Source organism: Cyprinus carpio, chromosome B5 (genome assembly GCF_018340385.1).
Source record: "Cyprinus carpio isolate SPL01 chromosome B5, ASM1834038v1, whole genome shotgun sequence".
Taxonomy (NCBI): Eukaryota; Metazoa; Chordata; class Actinopteri; order Cypriniformes; family Cyprinidae; genus Cyprinus; species Cyprinus carpio.
Window position 1 is genome coordinate 20,215,752 of NC_056601.1, and position 21,975 is coordinate 20,237,726.

General features: G+C 37.4%; 1 protein-coding gene across 2 annotated transcripts in view; it reads left to right on the forward strand.

Annotated features, from left to right (window-relative positions):
- The window catches only part of LOC109086531 (ubiquitin carboxyl-terminal hydrolase 2-like), a 39,326-nt gene that overhangs the window by 13,714 nt on the left and 3,637 nt on the right, over positions 1 to 21,975 (forward strand). Inside the window, exons 1-6 of one of the 2 annotated variants that reach the window (XM_019100872.2) lie at positions 15,609 to 16,145; positions 20,577 to 20,627; positions 20,815 to 20,938; positions 21,058 to 21,169; positions 21,269 to 21,379; positions 21,850 to 21,914. In XM_019100872.2, coding sequence (XP_018956417.1) covers positions 15,987 to 16,145; positions 20,577 to 20,627; positions 20,815 to 20,938; positions 21,058 to 21,169; positions 21,269 to 21,379; positions 21,850 to 21,914 — 622 coding nt within the window. In that variant the 5' untranslated portion in view covers positions 15,609 to 15,986. Of the gene's footprint in view, positions 1 to 15,608; positions 16,146 to 20,576; positions 20,628 to 20,814; positions 20,939 to 21,057; positions 21,170 to 21,268; positions 21,380 to 21,849; positions 21,915 to 21,975 lie in introns of those variants that run through there. The other variant, XM_042724826.1, reaches the window with a different exon arrangement.

Here is a 21,975-nt window from a genome sequence, read left to right on the forward strand (position 1 = left end):
TGAGCACTATTTGCATTAGGTGTTTGCAAATCTTAGTATATTTGGAATATTTAAAATATAGAAATCTGTGGCTTTTATATTTTTTCTATATTTTATAAAATTGTACCTTGAAATCAACAGGAAATACAGCATTGATTGCTGTTCTTAGACTTCCACGAGGTCTACCTGGATCAAGCCCCCCAACAGTTTTTCCACTCATGACTGTGAACATTTCATTAGCGATAAGTAAACACTCTCTGCCAAACCTGCTCTCTTTTCATGCATTTATTCATTGGTCAGTTCAACATTAGCAGTTACTCATTTGCCCGGCACATGTCCCTGCAATTGCTTGCCTTGGGCTGATAGTAAAAGACCTTAATATTATGTAATTGTGGCTGAAACAGCCTAGGATTTCCTTTCTAAACCCAGCTGCAGTTAAGCAGCGGTTTGGAACACAGCCGCCTGTATGACTCTTCAACAGTTGTGAATGTCATAATTTTCTGTGTGCAGTGGTTTTAGAGTGGTATTTTAAATTACTGTTGCATGTATCATATAACTCAGGTGGACATTTTTGGCCTTTTGGGTCATATCTAGGTATTCCATCCATAAAGGTGTGTGTCAAATTAAAAGTAGTTCAACTTTGAAAGAGGTCTTTCAACACCACTGCATTATATTGTTCAGTCTAGCTGTGTCCGAATGTAACATGTGTTGTAAGTCTAAAAGCTATTCTGGCTGGCTGTAGCGTAGCAGTTTAATGGCCTTACCCACTGTTGTTTTCATGCCACTGAAAGAATGTTGCCCTGGTAGGTGACTCAGGCTTTGTTTCATGGAACTCAAACAGGCTCTAATGACCTTGTTAGTGCTGCTTGCTAAGGCTGAACTGAACAAACACACAAGTATTGCACTTCAGCTTGTACCTCGTCCCTCACCATTTGTGCTGTGCACATGATTGACACCTCAAATCATATGGCTGGTTGAGAAGTGGTGGACCAGTACTTTCCAGAGTTGCACTTCCACTTAGCATATGATAAAATAGGTCAAAACCTCACAGACTTACACTGAAGCCATATCAGACTCAGAGAGAGATAGAAAAGCATTTATATAGTGGACTGCTTATGTATAGCGGCTTATAGAAACAGCTGCTAATAAGGCATCTACATATACATATATTTCTGGTCAAAACTTTTGTATGTGTAAAGACTCTATGTTTATTCGTGTGCACTCAGAATAGCAACGAAATGTTGTGCTTTTGTAAAACAATTGAAACAAACATGATGCGCTTTCTGCCGTCTTGGACTCTGTGAACTTGAGCACGTCACTTCAAAACTCCGTGGATGCTTGCCTTATTACAGACATGATATAAAAAATATATATATCTATAGAGAGTGAAACTTTTAAATGAACCAATTTAAACAGAAAACAATATTCTCACATTATGTAATCCGTATGAAACATGCATACAGGTGCTGCGGAGATGAGTCACTGTCGAAGACTTCATCTCTTAAACAGAAAACAGAAAGCACTAGTGTAACAATAAATTACAACGTTACAATAAATTAAAACGTTAATGCAGTGTACTTACTGTTTTTCCCTAGCAAATTCATAATTATTATATTTGCCAGTGTGCTGTGGCAAGCCTTTTTTTGCGTGCGCTTGAGCGCTTATTAGGCTATGTAGGCATTCAAAGGGTCATTATTATATTATTTATATGGTTTATTAATAAAAGTGCAACTAATAGTCGACTAATGCTTAAAATTAACGACTTCTACTCGACCAGAAAAATCTTTAGTTGATGGCAGCCCTAATGCATATTTACTAATTGTTTATAAGAAATATACATGTAAGAGGCCGGCGATTAGCTGAACATATACTTGTATAATTAGTGACACTTAGCCTGCATTTTAAAATCTTTATTTGAATGTGGCAATTAACATTTATATTTTTAAACCTTTATTTGAATATGGCAACATAATATTGCGCTCTACAATATTTCTATGAATAAATCTCTGACAGAGACTATCAGCCAATCACCGTGTGCATAGTTAGTAAGTATGCTGACATCATCCATAGCAACGAGGCCAACCCCGCCCTTACTCTTAGCTTAAGACTTCTCTATATTCCTATTCTATAAGTTTGTCTCAGCAGCTCTGTGAATAGGTTTTAAGAGAAAACTCTTAGCTAAAAACTTTTACTGCTGTTTAGGAGGACTCTTAGTGGTAAGATAAAATGTTTTATGAATACGGGCCCAGATGACTAAACAAAGTGAAAACACAACAAAAGGTCGATGACTGTGACACCTGTCTGCCTGCTCTTCTGTCTCTGCTCTGTAGATGTGCAATGACTATGGAACAAAGGAGTATTGCTGTAAATAAAGGCATGCACTCTAAAAAAAAAAAATTCAGTATTTCTGTATTTATTTTTTACAGGTGTTTTACCAGTATTTTGAATTTTACTCTTCACTGTATTGTGTTTTAGAGTTTAATTAAATTAATGGATAATGTGTGTAATGAGCTGCCAGTACTTTTTCTGGTATTTGAAAAATGTTTGAAGTACAACACACCTTTGCCTCACCTCACCTAACCACTGGTGACCTTTTTATAGCTGAGAGAAATTATTATTTTTAGTTTTGCTTATATAAATTACTTCAAAATTTTGCTGTTTATTTGTCCTAGATGAATGTATTTGGGAATAAAGCACTATGCGTAAACTAGACCATGCACATGAAGTCTAAAATGGGATTGTAAAGAGTTAATGCAATAGTTTTCCATCAACCATTTGAGTTAATAACCAATCATGTTTTACAGCACACTATTCATGCATGAGTAGAACTCAAGAGAGGATTTCAGTAGAAACATGCTGGCCATGATCCTATACTGTTGGCCAGGAGCCATTTGCAAGATATGCAGATTGATAATGCTTTAAGGGTTGCATGCATTCTGAGAATGGGAGAAGGGTCAGTTCTGGCTTAGCTTTCCTGGATGCCACAAATGTGTTACATGGTACTATGAATTCATTAACCAGCAGCAGCACCAATCAGCACCAATCTCAATACACCTCATTACAATATATGTAGAAATACATATAGAAGTCATAATAGTTCTGAGAAGTCAGATTTCCATTATAAATGGGAACCATTTCTAATGAAGAAGAAGCTAAGAATGTGAGTTTGTGCATTGCTGAAGAGAGTCTTATGATAGTGATATCTTATGTGACCCGTTGTGCATACCAGGGGACCTTCAGTGCTCAAGCTACATGTAGTCATTGTCATCTGACCTGCACACACATGTGCATATTCTGCATACTGTACATTTCAAAATCCATGACACACAAAATGCTCATGGAACACAGCTGTGTAAGTATGGCTTGTTATACAGAGGTCACAGCAATGTTGCTCACCCTAAATGACACTGTGAGGTGTTTTTGGTCAAAATGATCTCATAGGATTTTTTATTATATATAAAACAAGAAGTTCAGAGCACTGTTTAACTATGCACAGTATAGTATATAGAAGGAAGTCATTAAAACATAAAAAGCTGATTCGAAAGTATAAGGAAGTCATTAAAGGACAGTTTTGTAGGTCATGATGTCCAACAGCAAATTGTGGTGCTGAAGATTGCAATTGCGAATTAGATTGTAAATGTTCTCAAGAGAATGTAGGTGGAGTATGCAGGTGCAAAAACCACAGCAGCAATGCTAGGGAGTTGTGGGTGTTAACCAGGGCATTGCTCGGGTAGGAGAATTGGTGGTTGAGAACTAGCTTAGTTAAAAAAAGTTGGTCACACTTTATTTTAAGGTCCAATTCACCATTAACAAAACATTAACTACGACTTTTGCCTCAATAAACTCCTAATTTGGTGCTTATTAATAGTAAGGTAGTTGTTAAGTTCAGGTATTAGGGATGTAGAATATGGTCGTGCAGAATGTGCATAAATAAACGTGCATAAATAAGCACTAATAAACAGCCAATAAGTAAATAATAGGCATGCTAATAAGCAACTAGTTAACAGTGAGAATTGGTTCCTATACCAAAGTGTTACCAAAATGTCCACCCCTAAATCTCTTTTAAAAATTAGTTTTGTCAATAATGTGCCACTCATCTATTTATTTAGATTTTTTCATACAGTGGCTTGAATACATTTTTAAATGGCATAAAGTCAAAAATGGTCAAGGTGATACAATTATGCTGACTTCTGATGTCATGATGAAAAGCAAACTTAATAATTAGTTGGCCATATTCTTTTTTTACATAGAAAAAGAAAAATACTTCTAAAAATACTAATACTGACATAAACTGTTTTAGTCATGTGGACTAACCAAAATTTAGAAACGTAATGGAAATGCAAAATGAATCAGGAAATGATATCAGAGAGAGTACCCCTGAAAACCGCATGATTCTATATAGCAGGTGAACTGTACGGTATGAAAACAGAATAGTATTCGAATTCACAGTATCCATTAAATTTCCATTGAGATTCTGAAATGTGCATCATGAGGCCACACGAGAGGCTACATAAATGGCAGTGAAGTGATGCAACTGACACTTGCAGGTCACATGACAATGACAACATTGTACATCCGGATTACATGCATAATATACATATTCATACTATACAGAACATACTCATTTAACGGTAAGTACTTATTCAAAAGACGTTTCTGAGAGTAAACCGTATCTTGTTTTTATTTCTATTGTTAAAATGTATTAAAAATGTATATATGATAATATTATATAATATATTAAAATAATTATTAATATATGTACATGATTAAAAGTGTTTCAAAAACATAATAAAATTAAGAACTTTTAATCCATATTTCACATTTGAACGTGGAATTTTTCACATTTTAATCCATATTTTTAATTTTTTTCCCCCTTTTTTCTCACTTAGCCAGGCGTGTGTGTTGTATTATTATATTTAAAGCAATGAGTTGTGCTGCTCTGCCTGTTGCGTGTCGTGGAGTGCACTGTTTGAATAATTTAGAGGTCACTGTGCTGTTTTTGCGTGTTGTGATGTGTCTGTGTGTGTTGTGGGTGTGTACTGGAAGCGTTTAGAGGTCAGTGTGATGTTTAGGTCTATTTTTGACTGGCGGGTTCAGAATGAGTCACTGCAGTGGTTCTGGTGACATCAGTCCGTCTGCGTCGAGGACTGTTGCTTATTATAGACTCAGATGTTTCTATAAGATGTTACTGCAGATGTTCTACTAAGATGTTTTGTGAACAGTGGCAGAATTGAGAGGATATGTTTCTCTCTCTTGGTATCTTTCCACCAACACTAGCACTCTTCTGTGCTGACTTGACACTTTATCTACTAACTTGCTTAAAGTGTCTTCAGGACCTCTGACAGTTAATAATTAAATAAGAGGCTATTTACCAAGAATATACTGCTGTTAAACAAGGGCTCACTCCCAATTATTCTCATTCTTTTTGGGCTTAAATCCTCCAACATGCCAGGCTCCACTGGTTGGTTCCCTGAGAGCAGTGACCCATGTGCCAGTCTCGCTGTGGAGGCCTGTTGTGCAACCGCCCTGCATGCTGATTAGCTCAGTTATGTAAACACTAGTCATTCATGGCTTGTGTACTGCTTTTGTAGGGTAAATACTTGTGCAAGGCATTTAATTTCAGTCCAGATAGGCGTTTTTTGCTCTTTTCCTGCCCTATTAATGTTTTAATAACAAATGACAGGAAGCATTTCTTATTTAGATTCTGTGGACCACTGAAGAATGTGTTATATGTCTCAGAAAGAGAAATGTCTCAGAAAAATGAAAAATAAATAAAATAAAATAAAAAAATAGGGCTAAACCCAAATGAATATAATTCAAAGACATTTCATTTATTATTGTGTAATATTTAATTTAATTTATTGATACATAATATTATATTGTAAATCATTTTGTTTCCATGTCATCAAAAATAAGCTTATCACTGGCTTAAAGTCCACAGCAATAGTCTACATTTTGCAGTCATGTTGTCAATCTTTTTACATTAATCTAGAAAAGTGACTTTATATACTTTTATTGTGTGAGAAAGAAAATAAACACAACTTAAAAAATAGAAAAATAAAATGTGAAAAATTACAGTTGTAATGTGAATTTTAGAGTGAAACACACACATACACACACATACACATACACACACACACACAAACACACACACACATATATATAATAATGTACATCCAGCCGGTTGTTCTCACAGAATAAACCCCGACAGGGTGATCAGGACCCTGACGCGACCCTGACGCTACTTGACACATAAGTAAATAATAAGATGCAAAATATTGATTTGAGTTGAAATATTTGAACGTAAAGCTTCCGTATAGAGAGCAGTTGTGAGTAAGCGGCAAATTCAAACCAAACGGACATTTAAGGGAAACAGTGCAGGCAAACCATTTATTACACAACATTTCACCACAAAATAATTAAGGCAATTAAAGAATTAAGACAAAAATGTTTTAAAACCTTACCTGTTTGTTAGTTCTCTTAGCAGTCCCTCCAGGATTTTGCGATTGCTGAATTTATCGCAAAATCAAGCAAACTCCAAAATTTTAGCAAAAGCTCGTACATTTTCGTAGTTGCCGCAAATTTTCAGCAGAATTTGGCCTTAGACACGTCCCGTGACATCATCACAATATGCATTCAGTCAAAGAAAGGTTGTTTCTCAGTTCCAAAAATGGAATGAACAGCCTTGCGTTCTCATCATGACCAATTTACAATTTCCGAAAGCGGAACGAATCAGCCCTACTAATTTGGGCTACGCAGCGCAGACCGTTTATCTGCTCGAGCGGGAGCCACAGGCTGATCTCGTTCACACGACACTGATAAAGCTGATATCAGAACAAAAGCCACTGATGAGGAAACCAGGTAAAACAATGTTCAATAAACACAAATCTCCAACAGTTCACCATGGATTTAACAGTAAAACTACAGGAACAACTTGTGACAGAAATGGCCTAATGTTTTAGTGTTTTTAAATGCTTCACACAACTTTCCCTAGCACTTCAAAGCTTTAAGTATTACCAAATTTGAAAGACAATATTAATTCAACCATAATTTTTCACCCTTCATAGGTTTCTCCCATGTATAAAACTAAAAGTTTCACAATGTAGGAAAGCAAGCAATTATTTAAAAATAAAAAAGCTATTAAATGACCACTAGTAGATGGCTGCAGAGAAGTACTTATAGGCAATTTCCACTCATATTTTTGTATTTATTAAATTATATTTAGACATTATGAGTGACAATAATAAAAGTACATTTTATCAGATGTAATATACTTATTACGTCTGTAAGACGTCTGCTAAAGATCTGGGAATCATCTTCTGTGTAATCTGATAAACGTCTCAGAAGCAGTTTTACATGCATTCTAATAAATGTCTATTTGACATCTGACAGGAAACATCTTAGAGACATATTGCAGATGAATAAGCACTCTTAAAAATACATCTTGCATATGTAAATGCAGACATTAGATGTCTCCGAGATGTACATCTGTTATTAGGGTGAGTGCTTTACTGTCAGGTGCTGGTGCCACCTTCTGTAGAACTAAATGGCACTGGTGCTGGTGTCGTCGAATGTTAGTCTGGAGACCTACAGTGGTTCTCGAAGTCAGAAAAGTCATAACAGTGATAGAAGAATGTTGTCTGTGGTATATTTTCACTGCAAAACAGTAAGAAATGCTGCAAATATTGCAAATTTTGAGAAAAGCCGCAGCAAAATCAGTCATTTTAGGCCGCAAAAATCTGAAAAAAGTTCCACAAAATCCTGGAGGGACTTTCTTATAATCCATTACAGCTTACAAAACAATTGTAGCAAAATGGCAGCAGCTGCGTTTGTATGAAACGAGAGCAAGTCCACGATACCAGGATGACATAATTAAACAATTGTACACCATTTTGAATCAAGTTTTAATATTTTATTAGCTAAACAAACACAAAGCTTCCACCAAGAAAAAAAATAGTTCAAGCAAGAGTACAGTGCAGACTGCTGTTGCCTGGATGAGCCTGTGTTATTAGCTTTTACAGGTTGCTATCCAGGGATGACATACCTCGGAATGTCACGACTGACCAAACAGAATCAAGTATTCCACAGAGCCGTGTAATATATATATATATATATATATATATATAGGTCCTTCTCAAAAAATTAGAATATTGTGAAAAAGTTCATTATTTACCATAATGTAATGATAAAAATTAAACTTTCATATATTTTAGATTCATTGCACACCAACTGAAATATTTCAGGTCTTTTATTGTTTTAATACTGATGATTTTGGCATACAGCTCATGAAAACCCAAAATTCCTATCTCAAAAATTTAGCATATTTCATCCGACCAATAAAAGAAAAGTGTTTTTAATACAAAAAAAGTCAACATTCAAATAATTATGTTCAGTTATGCAATCAATACTTGGTCGGGAATCCTTTTGCAGAAATGACTGCTTCAATGCGGCGTGGCATGGAGGCAATCAGCCTGTGGCACTGTTGAGGTGTTATGGAGGCCCAGGATGCTTCGATAGCGGCCTTAAGCTCATCCAGAGTGTTGGGTCTTGCGTCTCTCAACTTTCTCTTCACAATATCCCACAGATTCTCTATGGGGTTCAGGTCAGGAGAGTTGGCAGGCCAACTGAGCACAGTATAATACCATGGTCAGTAAACCATTTAACAGTGGTTTTGGGCACTGTGAGCAGGTGCCAGGTCGTGCTGAAAAACGAAATCTTCATCTCCATAAAGCTTTTCAGCAGATGGAAGCATGAAGTGCTCCAAAATCTCCTGATAGCTAGCTGCATTGACCCTGCCCTTGATAAAACACAGTGGACCAACACCAGCAGCTGACATGGCACCCCAGACCATCACTGACTGTGGGTACTTGACACTGGACTTCAGGCATTTTGGCATTTCCTTCTCCCCAGTCTTCCTCCAGACTCTGGCACCTTGATTTCCGAATGACATGCAAAATTTGCTTTCATCCGAAAAAAGTACTTTGGACCACTGAGCAACAGTCCAGTGCTTCTTCTCTGTAGCCCAGGTCAGGCGCTTCTGCCGCTGTTTCTGGTTCAAAAGCACACGCCTGTGCACGGTGGCTCTGGATGTTTCTACTCCAGACTCAGTCCACTGCTTCCGCAGGTCCCCCAAGGTCTGGAATCGGTCCTTCTCCACAATCTTCCTCAGGGTCCGGTCACCTCTTCTCGTTGTGCAGCGTTTTTTTGCCACACTTTTTCCTTCCCACAGACTTCCCACTGAGGTGCCTTGATACAGCACTCTGGGAACAGCCTATTTGTTCAGAAATTTTTTTCTGTGTCTTACCCTCTCGCTTGAGGGTGTCAATGATGGCCTTCTGGACAGCAGTCAGGTCGGCAGTCTTACCCATGATTGCGGTTTTGAGTAATGAACCAGGCTGGGAGTTTTTAAAAGCCTCAGGAATCTTTTGCAGGTGTTTAGAGTTAATTAGTTGATTCAGATGATTAGGTTAATAGCTCGTTTAGAGAACCTTTTCATGATATGCTAATTTTTTGAGATAGGAAATTTTGGGTTTTTATGAGCTGTATGCCAAAATCATCAGTATTAAAACAATAAAAGACCTGAAATATTTCAGTTGGTGTGCAATGAATCTAAAATATATGAAAGTTTAATTTTTATCATTACATTATGGAAAAATAATGAACTTTTTCCAAATATGCTAATTTTTTGAGAAGGAACTGTATATATATATATACACACACACACACACACACAAACAATGTGGAAAGGAACCTTGGGAAGGTTACTTTGGAAATATAATAGGTTAAAGATTACTTGTTACAATATATTAAATGTAATAGGTATTGTAACTATTTCAATTACTTTATTCACATAATGTAACTGACTACATTTGACTACTTTTTTATTACTTTTCTAAATTTCTAAAGAATGTTGAAAATCTTTTTTGAAAATTAAATTGAAAAAATTTTCAATTATTTAAACTAGGCAGGGTTAACTTTTCAGTAGTACTCAGTACTGATTACTGTCAGACTTTCAAAATCCTTTGGATTATAATAATTAAGATTATAATAATTACATTTTAAACCACAGCCACTACAAAATCAGACTTTAGCACCTATTTTTACTTTGAGATTATTCTAAGGTTAAATACAGATTTAAAATCATAATGAGAAATAGTGTAACAGCTATGATACTATTTTTGAAATCAAATCTTTTTATAGTTATGACAGGAAACACTGGCATATAGCAATTTATAATGTTTGTGTGTATAACTGTTTAACTGCATGCCATCGCCAACGATGTATGAAGTGATATTAGGTATTAGGCCGTGGATGATTGGAAGAAAGTGGCCGGTTCTGACGAATCAAGATTCCTAGTGCATTATGTCGACAACTGAGCGCGGATACACCGATTACCAGCAGAGTCTACGGCACCTGGATGCACTGTGGGGAAGTGCTGTGGTCAATGTTTTCTTGGGACACTTCAGGCCCCATTATCTTAATAGCACAATTCTTGACAGGTATCTGAACATTGTTGTGGACCAATTGCACCTATTCATGGAGACTGTGTTTCCTGCCAGTGTTGGCCATTACCAACAGGATATTGCGCCATGCCACACTGCCAGAATTGTCAAGGAGTGGTGCGAGGAACATGATGTTGAATTTCTGTTAATGCCTTGGCCTCCAGTTTCACCCAGTCGAACATTTATAGTTTGACTTGGAAAAGTGGGTTCCTGTTACATCACCACCACCACAGTTTACGGGAACTGGAGGACCTGCTGCTGACATTATGATACCAGATACTCCAGGAGACCAGATATTGCTACATCGCCACTGTTTTGTGGGCTAAAGGAGATCCTACAGGTTGTTAGATAGGTGGTCATAATGTTATATATATATATAACTGGCCATTTTATTAGGTACACTTTGCTAGTACCGGGTTGGACCCCCTTTTGTCTTCAGAACTGCCTTAATTCTTCATGGCATAGATTCAACAAGGTGTTGGAAACATTCCTCAGAGATTTTGGTCCATATCAACATGATAGCATCACACAGTTGCTGCAGATTTGTCAGCTGCACATCCATGATGAGAATCTCCCGTTCCACCACATCTCAAAGCTGCTCTATTGGATTGAGATCTGGTGACTGTGGAGGCCATTTGAGTAAAGTGAACTCATTGTCATGTTCAGGAAACCAGTCTGAGATGATTTGAGCTTTGTGACATGGTGCATTATCCTGCCATGACAAGATGGGTACACTGTACTAAAGAGATGGACATGGTCAGCACCAATACTCAGGTAGGCTGTGGTGTGCCAAGAAAATATCCCCTACACCATTACACCACCAGCAGCAGCCAGAACCATTGAGACAAGACAGGATGGATCCATGTTTTCATGTTCTTTATGCCAAATTCTGCCCCTACCATCTGAATGTCGCAGCAGAAATCGAGACTCATCAGATCAGGCAACGTTTTTCCAATCTTCTATTTTCCAATTTTGGTGAGCCTGTATGAATTGTAGCCTCCGTTTCCTGTTCTTAGCTGACAGGAGCGGCACCCGGTGTGGTCTTCTGCTGCTGTAGTCCATCTGCTTCAGGTTTTGACATGTTGTGTGTTCAGAGATGGTATTCTGCATACCTTGGTTGTAACGAGTGGTTATTTGAGTTACTGTTGCCTTTCTATCATCTCTAACCAGTCTGCCCATTCTCCTCTGACCTCTGACATCAACAAGGCGTTTTCGTCCACACAACTGCCGCTCACTGGACATTTTCTCTTTTTTGGACCATTTTTGTAAACCCTAGAGATGATTGTGCATGAAAATCCCAGTAGATTAGCAGTTTTTGATATACTCAGACCAGCCCGTCTGGCACCAACAACCATTCCACGTTCAAAGTCACTTAAATCCCCTTTCTTCCCCATTCTGATGCTCGGTTTGAACTTCAGCAAGTCATCTTCACCACATCTACTGTAGATGCCTAAGTGCATTGAGATGCTGCCATGTAATTGGCTGATTAGCAATTTGTGTTACAAAGCAATTGAATAGGTGTACCTAAAGTGGCTTGTGAGAGTATTTACATACAACAATACTGTTTGTAATGTTAATGATTCTAAAAAAAAATTTTTTTTATCAAATTGTATTTTTAAATGGGTCATATGATGCAATTTCAAGTTTTCCTTCCTCTTTGGAGTGTTACAAACTGTTTGTAAATAGATAAGATCCTTAAAGTTGCAAAGACTAAAGGACTAAAACCCAAAGAGATATTCTTTATAAAAGTTAAGATTTGTCCATGCCCTCCTAAAATGCCTCGTTTAAGTACGCCCCCACATGTCTACGTCATGATGTGGGAAGATTTGCATACTTTGTTTGGCCTTCCAAAAGAGGGCACAACTAGAAATCAGGGGTTAAGTTGTATAAATAACACTGTTCCAGAACAGTTCAAAATATCTGTTTGTGTGCAACGCATTTTACTGAGACCTGTTTCTTGAACCTGGGAGAGTAGACTACAATGCCGCCTTTCTGACTCACAGCCCGTAAGTACGTTTTCATATGTAAACGATTTGTCGCTGATGATTCAAATGCGAGTTTTGAGCAGTGTAGAGTAGTGCTTGTTTGTTGTTGTTTCTCCAATCACAAATGCAGACATGGTTTTATGTTTACATGGCGCGATGCAACGCAATGCTTAAAAAGACAATATTATATAATAATTATGTCCCCACTGGATGCAACAAATGCCTCGTTTGTAATGGGTTTTATTGGTTTTGACTCGTCGCAACGGGACATGTCATCACAGTATGTTAAGGGGCGTAACATTTCCATCAAACGCTTAAAGAATTCGGCCAATCACAATGCACTGGATAGCTAGTCAATCAGAGCACACCTCGCTTTCTCAGAACAATGAGCTTCGTAAAAATCAACGTGTTTCAGAAAGGCGGGGCATAGGGGAGAAACGATAATGTACAGTATGTGGAAAATGTGTTTTTTGAACCTTAAAACGCATAAATACATTGCATTACACCAAATATACAAAATAATTTACTTTTTTAGCATCATCATATGACCCCTTTAGACTTCTTTTTTGCTTTTGATTTTGGGGTGCAATTGGACGTGGAGAGGTTTTCATGAGATTGACCCACAGAATAAATCTGAATCTGTAATAGTCAGAGGGAGTTACTGTATGCGTAGATGCCCTCTGTAGTGATTGTGTGTGCTCTCTGAAGGCACACTCTACTTTTGTGCTCATGGTGTCACTCTGGTTTGTTTATATAGAGACCTGTTATTCAGATCTCTTCCAAATAGAAAGCCCCTCTAATTCGTTTTGAGTGTGTCTCTCTCACATAGGCACATCTGTTAGTTGTGGCAGCGAGATGGTGATGCTTTGGCGTGTCCATCACTGATGATGTGGATTGTGGCGGGCATGAATATAAGGCTCAGCACACAGCTTCAAACTGCTCTTATATAAGCTTGATTCAGAGTGTGTTTCATAAGATGAATCCCTTTATTTGCACAGAATTGGCCAGCTCTGCCATTCTTTAGATGGTGCTTACATAATAGGCTGGTGAAAAGACACAGGAGAGCTTTAGAGAAACACCACTAGGGCTTTTGCAATTGTTCCCACACAGATTTCCCTGCAGCTGCTTCTGGGTCACTGGTCTGCTGGGCCTTTTAGTGTGGAGCAATGTAGGGTGAGGTAATAGGGTCACTGGAGGATAGATTTAGTGTAATGTTAGTAACAGTATTGAGTCTTGATGCTACACAACCACGTCACATAAAACTTAGAAAAGAACATTTATTTATTTTTTATTTTTTTATTTGTATACAAGAAAATATTGAAATGCTTAATATAATATAATATAATATAATATAATATAATATAATATAATATAATATAATATAATATAATATAATATAATATAATATAATATAATATAATATATTTCCACAGAGGCAAATAATGCTAAAGTAAACAAAAATTAAATAAGAATAAATACCTTGAAAAGAACAAAGAATTTGAAAGCTTTTTTGTAAGGAACTGTACATTTAATTCAGATATTCTTGTTGGCTAGGGGCAGTGAATGACTCCTTCTTCAACATCTGACTGTAAACTTTGTAATCCTTTGGCTATCTAAAGAATAACTTGAACAGGGAAGCTTTATGCATGTGGAAAGGAATGGCCTACAGTGCAAAGAACTGTAATTAGTCTTATTTCAGCCTGTGAGCTGGTAATACACTGAGGCCGAACTGGTAGAAAAAATATATGAGAAATTATGCAAAAACAGAACATGTTTTTCAGAAAAAAAGAGCCACTGTGTATTTATTTAAATCAGGATTTTTCTTAGCTGTGTTTAGGGGCATCGATAGATCCTATATACTGCTGTACTCTAATAAAATATCACAGAGAAACCTGTGTCAGTGGAGATTACCGTATAGCTACTTGAGAATATTTTTTTCTGCTAAAATTTCAGCTGTTTAAAATCAGAACCAGTGATGCTAGATTTCGCAAATGAATCATTCTTTTGATCTAAACATTCAAACAGGTTTGCAAAAACTATGAAATTCTTTACGATTCATTTTGATTCATTGGCACAGTTCACTTGTGCGGTTTTTTTTCACACCATAATTGTAACAAAAAACAAAAAGAGTGCTGGAGGTGGATATTTACCTACAGTACTTCTATTTTTTTCAACGATGAAGCAGCTCTTTATTGCAATGTGCATCTTGTGAAAATTAATTTAAGAACATTTAAATGTGGGCGCACATTTGAGTACTGATAAAGGCCTCAGGTTGTCTTCATATGCAGCTAATTATGTCAATTGTTATTTCAGTAAAAGAGATCAAGATTTATAATTTTTTAATTTCATCTTGGTGCTCTGTTCAGGTTTTATGTAATCTTTTTTGCATTTTATATAGAATTGGTGTCTGTGATTACAGTTTTGACAGCTGTTTCATGCATGTTGACTTTGTGAAGTTCTCTGTGGTTGTTTTTTAGAAACAGGGACTCCGATGTGAATATTGCTGCAGTACTTCTGTGTTGTTTGGACACAGTCCTTCAAATGTTCGACAGTCTCTATTATTCACTTTCAGTTTTCAACCTCTGTTATTCATCTCTGATGAAGTCTTGCCATGCTTGGTGTACGCAGTACGCAGTCATTGTAAAGACTTATTAAAACACCAATCAATTAGGCTGCTAAGGTTCCAGATGCTTCTGGTAAACAGGCTCTCATGATTATTGCTTTTTGGAGGCCTGAGAAATCATCAATTTTCTAAACGCAGCTAAACACAATTGTACTACACTGATATAAGAATATAGATAATGAAAAGATGAATAAAACATAATTGTGATATTTTTTTCTCCCTCTAGCTAAATGACATGAACCCCTATGCGGCTTTACATTATTTTGTCCAGCTCCTGTGAATAGCTGTGTATGAATACGTCTACATAGTACATCAATACAGGTTTCAAGTGAAATGTTACATAAATATAAATAAATACATACATGGACATTCTCTGGTTGTGTGTCCAGTGTTGCTGTCACAGATGAATGGGAAGGTCTTGTCCTCTGCTGGGTGACGTCAGGAGAGCATGAGGCGTTTGGTGACGTATCCCTCGTGCCGAGGGGGCGTGCGCTCGCGCGAGTAAAAGCAAACAGCACACGGACTTTTCCATTATTCCTCTGCTGGTATCTGACGCTCAGAGCTCGCGCTGCTGACCGAACGAACCGCTGTAGAGAGCATTTAAACGCGCGTCGCTTTAGTTCTGTTCTCTGTCTTTTTATTTGTTGCTTTATTTATTGTATGCCACCTGCGCGATTCGTCCGCATTATTCGTGAATGTAAAGCTCTCGTGAGTCCAAGGACATAGACTGAGCATACTGCATGACAAGAATATCACCTGAGGAATACAATAAGGGACAGTCCGAGAGACTGCATTACAAGAGGACCTTTACTGATACGCAGAAATACAGTGGCTTTGGTGCTGTCGAGTCACATTTAGACATTGCGCCGTTTATTCAGCTAGTTTTCTCCAGTCGTAATGCCGAGTATACGACAGTCGTACACGGTCACTGTCCCAGAGGAGCCGCCGGCGTCAGCTTTCCCCTTCATCAAGCAGGATATGCGCAGAAAAAGTCCGACGATGTCTCGCTCTATGCTGGTGTCCACATTTGTGGGGCTTCTCATTAACCAGGCTAAGGTAAGCCTAACTCACAGCTCATAAGATAACTCATTTTTTTTGTGCATACTGCGTTTAAAATAGAGGTGAAACTCGTTTCCAGCAGAGGAAATATTTTGAAATATGAACGTTTAATATAGTGTGACTATAGCACAGACACACTCATATAGCCTACGCCTCATTGCTTTGTAGTCATGCAGACTATTACTTAACTCGTCAGCTTTTTTCTCAATCAATTACTAGACCGTTGTTTGGAAGCAGATTAACAGTAAATCACTGTGATTCAGGTCCAGCTCTGATTTGCTACTTTTCTGGTCCATGAATATCAATAGGCTTCGACACACAAAAATAAATATTGCTGGGTCTTGTTGAACTTGGAAGTTGCGAGAAAGGTCGCGTCCTCACAATAATTAGTTTTTGTTATTGTTTATTCTAGGAAATGGTTATGTAGGCGATACATAGCTGTTTCATAATTTAAAAAACTCGATTAATTATATCATAATTTGATTGAGGTGAGTTAAGAGTTGCAGTGCTGAAAAACATGTTTTAGTCCCAATGATGTGCGATTAATTTAAGACGTACCCTACCCGAACGTACCCTTCTAAAAAGAAAGTTATGTTGATCATTTCAGTCCCTTAGATACAGTTTTAGACACTATATGGAATTTCTTCTTTATTGATATATCCACAGTAGTTGTTTTTAAGGTTTAGGCTACCTTTTAGGGACCAAATCCAAATGTAGCATTTGAAGGGGCATTCAGGCGAACCTGTACCCCGACAGCGTCCAGACCTCCAAACAAGCAGATGTAACGTTACAGATGTTGCTGTCTCTGACCTTGCCAAGTGACCAGTTTTCTCGCGTCAGCTTTTACTTCAGCGTGTTTTCAAACTCTTAATGCTGCTTCATAATGGGAGCTTTACGTTTGACGCATCATTATTACGGCCTGTAATATATATATAAATATATATAGGTACATTCGACTGTTACGTAACGCAGGACATCGTCTAGTTGCGTTTAAAGCCGCTGGCTTTAGATTGAGCGATTGACGCCATCTACCTGCGCAGCTGCTGCGTCGCGCTGAGCAGTGAGTAGGCAGCGCATTACTCACGAGAGAAGCCAGGGTAGCTACAATTAAGCAGTGCTAATTAGTGTGTAAATTAATACGATACTGAATCATCTATGATGTAGTTCAGGCCACATAATGATATAACTAGAGGCATGTCACCACCTCGTTGTGCATTGTTCGCTGGTTGATCTTTCTAAATTACACCTTTGGGCCATATTTAGCCTATAAAGGCAAACTTTTAGGATGACGTCTGATTTTATGTGTCAGATTTGTGCTGAACTACACATTCATAGTAAGATGACCCTTGATACTGAACTAGATTTCATACATTAAACAAATGTTGTAGTGTATGCCAAGGACCCCCACATGCTGATCCCCTTTTTCAATTAGAATGAAAGCTATATATTTTTATGAATAAAAAATAGCATTACTTATTATATATTTACATTTTATTAACTGCTGGATGTAAAATAGTACTATAAATTAGTTATTTGTACTTTTGAAAAGAAATACTATTCCAAAGCAACCTGGCAACATAACTCTAAAAGTGGGTTGGAAGGAAACCTAGAAATAAAGCAATTATATGAATAGCAATTATTTTATTTATATATAATTTTAATAGCTGCAAACATATTAATAATGATGGATCTCACGATATCCAAGCAGTCTTAGGTTAAATATGGAATACCAGAAAAGAAACAGTTAATGGTAGCTATTTACACAACAAGAATAATCCATTACACTAAGAATCCATCTGTGGCTTTTAATGATGGGAATACTATTTGCAGTAGTTTACAGCAACACAATTCAAAGGGCATGACATCAATTATTGGAGTGGTTGATAACCACATTTCCCAGTGTAACCAGTGTTTGTTATGCAACAAAGAAACAATCAGAGCATCAGTAATATTCAGGGAGAAATGGACTCCTAAGCAGTGCGTTTCTGAAGGAATGCATCTTATCGGTGTATCTAGGTGATTACGTTCCAAGAATCGCTAAAGGTCCTTTTCATCACATGCTTGTGACCTTGCACAAACTCTCTATATCCCGCCCATCAACATTGTAAATCATTATCAAGATAACAGTGTAATGAACTCTCGAGGCTTATCATCAACATTGATGGTGGAGTTAGTGCTACGCCAACCAGATGTCCCATTTCTGAACAGACAGTTTCTTTCAGGTGTCCCAAGTTGTCCCGAATGTGTCCTTTATTTTACAACAGTAGATGTACTGAAACATAGGATAAATTTCAGCTGCTATAAACTGTTTACAAATGTGTCTAAAATAATCAAGCACACAAATGAAGGAGGTTGAATAGATACATAAATGCACATCGAGGTATAAAAGAGCCGAGTCTTAGGAGTCTTCTTGAATAAACTTCTTGTGTCTCATGTGACCAGCCTTTTGGCAGAAGAGCACATAGAGTTCTTATGCTGGTGACAGCCGTGGCTTCCAGAAACTAATGTCAGGACACAGTGTTCTTACAGTACTCACTTGCTTTCAACTCGCGCCAGCCAATTAGCTCACGGCTCTCAGAAGATCTTTGAAGAGACAGCCAGTGTGAGATCCTGCTGTCCTCTGGTTACCCAATCGCTTTTGAGGCAGAACTCCCTATGCTTGCCGTACCCATGGCTGCTGCTGGGTGCTGGCTGTTGTCATACCAGTCTGTTTGGTTTAAGTGCTGGGTGTGAAAGCCAGAGACCGGCTCAGCAGCAGAGTAAGGCCTTGGACCATCTGTTCCCCTTCTCTCATCTTCTTTGGGGAAGAAAAATCTCATCAGATGTTTGGATGAATATATGAATAACAGAAAAACTCCCGGGATAACTCGCAGCTGAACATGTTTGAACCTGATGTGTCTACTCTCAGAGGTGCTAATAGAAGGTGTTTGATTAGTGCACTTCATAACTTTTAATTGAAGTGTATTCTGATTGGTTCCTTATAAAAACACACCCTGACATTGATGGTATATCATGGTACTAAATGATTACCATATTACTTTAAGAGACTATATATATATATATATATATATATATATATATATATATATATATATATAATCTGCTTGGCAGATGTATGGCACTCCCCTGCATGTGTAGTGTGTGAATGTGTGTCTGAATTGTTATTGACCTTTTAGATATGATACAATTAGAGTACAATTTGTGACACACTCAACATGCTGTATCTCTAATATCTCATGCTGTCCTGTGACTCATCTGTAGAGAGCATACTGATAACAAAATTCGTAGTTTTTGATATATTTCAAGCAGAGTTATTTTAGTATTTTATTTTATTTTATTGCTCATTTTATTTATTATTATATCATTTATTAATATTTTGAATTAAATTTTTGTATTTATATATTTATTTTAATTAAGTTAGCAGCCAAGGCAACATTTCAAAAGTTTTTAAGTGTAGGTCTTTCCTCTAGCATTTACAATATTGTATTATATTATTATTGTATTTCAGCTTTAATTTCATTTAAAAATAGTTTAACAACACAAACACGGATTTCAAAGCTGCTTAACACCCACCAGCAACTTGTTTTCAATTTTCTCAAACACATTAAAATCACTTGTCCAAGGGGATGTTTGAAACTTCGTTGAGTTCTTTCGAGCATCACAGACACCATTGTAAAACCACATAGTTAACACTGCAATCAGTGAATGACGCACATGAAAATGAGCGCTGCTATTCCAGGCCTTGATATCACTGTGTGTCAGTTTCATCCGTGAGATTCATACTGAGAAACCTCTGACGCATTGTCCATGTTCTCTGGAGCCATCCGTCTTATGTCATGGTCAACAGGCTGAGCACTTATGTCGAGAATATCAAACGTGTGAAATCATAATCATCAATCCCAGCTGTCGGAATTTGTTGAAATGCAAGATTTTAATATATCACTTACAGTAATAACTGACCTATCACTGATGGTTCATCCCTAGTTGAATAAATTGCTAAGTTGTTTTTGTTGTGGTGTGGCAGATGGGCATCATTTGTTTGTGTCAAGTCTTCAACAGCAGGGGTCTCTGTCTAAATCTGCTAACATGCCACTTAATAACCCAGAGAGAACGTTTTGGTCAGCTCACACACATTGTTCTCTAAACATAATACATAATGCAACACAGATATGTACAGTATGCTATTATGTAATTTTCTATAATTAGAAACATTTTTTGTGCCATGCATGGAATTAAAATCCCTTTCTAGAAACTCCCTTCTTAAACATGCACTTTCACTTCACTGTCAGTATCGGTGACAAACAAATGATATGGCCTGAGTGAGTCATGTGCTTTAGTCATATTTGAATTTATTAAAACGTTTTTTTGTATGACTCTAAATTGCCATTGGATTCAAAGGTCACTCTATTTCTTCCCTTTCTTTTATAGAACTCAAAGAATGCTCAGGGTCTGGTCGGCCTCAGGAATCTGGGAAATACTGTAAGTATTTCTAAGAAAATCATCTATCGTTTGATTTATAGTTCATACAAAAATGAAAATTCTGTCAAGGGTCACTCACCCTTATGTTGAGGCAGACTTCTTTCAAAAAGACTCTTTCAAAAGGACTGCAGACTATGTATGCTGAGTAATCATCTCATTCTCCCTTTTTTCAAATGTTTCTTTGCAGTGTTTCATGAACTCCGTTCTGCAGTGTCTGAGCAACACTCATGACCTGAGGGACTACTGTCTGCGTAACTCGCACCGCACTGACCTCAACAACAACTGCAGGGCCAAAGCTGCGCTGATGGAGGGTAAGAGACAGCTTACCAGTTCATATAGTAGCACATTCCTTTTATCATACATACCAGACAGACTTTGGGCCTGTGTCTTAGTCATATGCCTCCAAATGTGTGTGTGTTTTTTATTTCAGAGTTTGCCAAGCTCACTCAGACTCTTTGGACATCAGCTAGCAGTGAGGCCATCAGCCCTTCTGACTTCAAAATGCAGATTCAGAAATATGCTCCTCGATTTGTTGGTTACAAGTAAGTTACAGCTACAGTAAAAGCTTTTGTAGACTACTTGTATTCTTTAATATGTAGTTTTGAACCAGCTGAAACTGACTTCTCTGTTCGGTCCTGTAGTCAGCAGGATGCTCAGGAGTTCTTGCGGTTTCTGCTGGATGGGCTTCATAATGAAGTAAACAGAGTAACAGTGAAACCCAGATCCCTCATGGAGGACTTTGATCACCTCTCGTAAGTAAATGCACCGGTTTGTTCTAAAAACCTACTTAGGTGTTCAAAAGTTTAGAGTCGGTAGTATTTTTTAAAAAGAAATTACTGTCATTCAGCAAGGAAGCATTAAACTGATCAAAAGTGACAGGAAAGACATTTATAATGTTATGCAAGATTTCGATTTGATTTATTTGACCTCAGGAATAAATTACATATTAAAACATATTAAAAAAAGAAAATCCCTATTTTAATTTGTAGCAGTGTTTGATAGTATCACTGTTTTTACTGATTTTTTAAATCAAAAATATTACAAAATCCTACCGACCCCAAACTTGTGAAAAGTTGTGCTTATTTCATACAGTACCAAAAATATGATGTGCTGATTGATGTAACAGATGAATCACCTGTAGTGTGTGGTTCAACTGTTGCAATCTGACAGAAATAGTTAGCAGTCTGACTGGGGTCTTAAACTAAGTGTGTTTTATCTACAGGGACGACGAAAAAGGCAAGAGAATGTGGAACAAGTACCTGGAGAGTGAGGACAGCAAAGTAGTCGGTGAGTTGACCTGCTATATTAACACCAGCTACAGTCTCGCTCGCTGTGTGTTTGTCTGTCT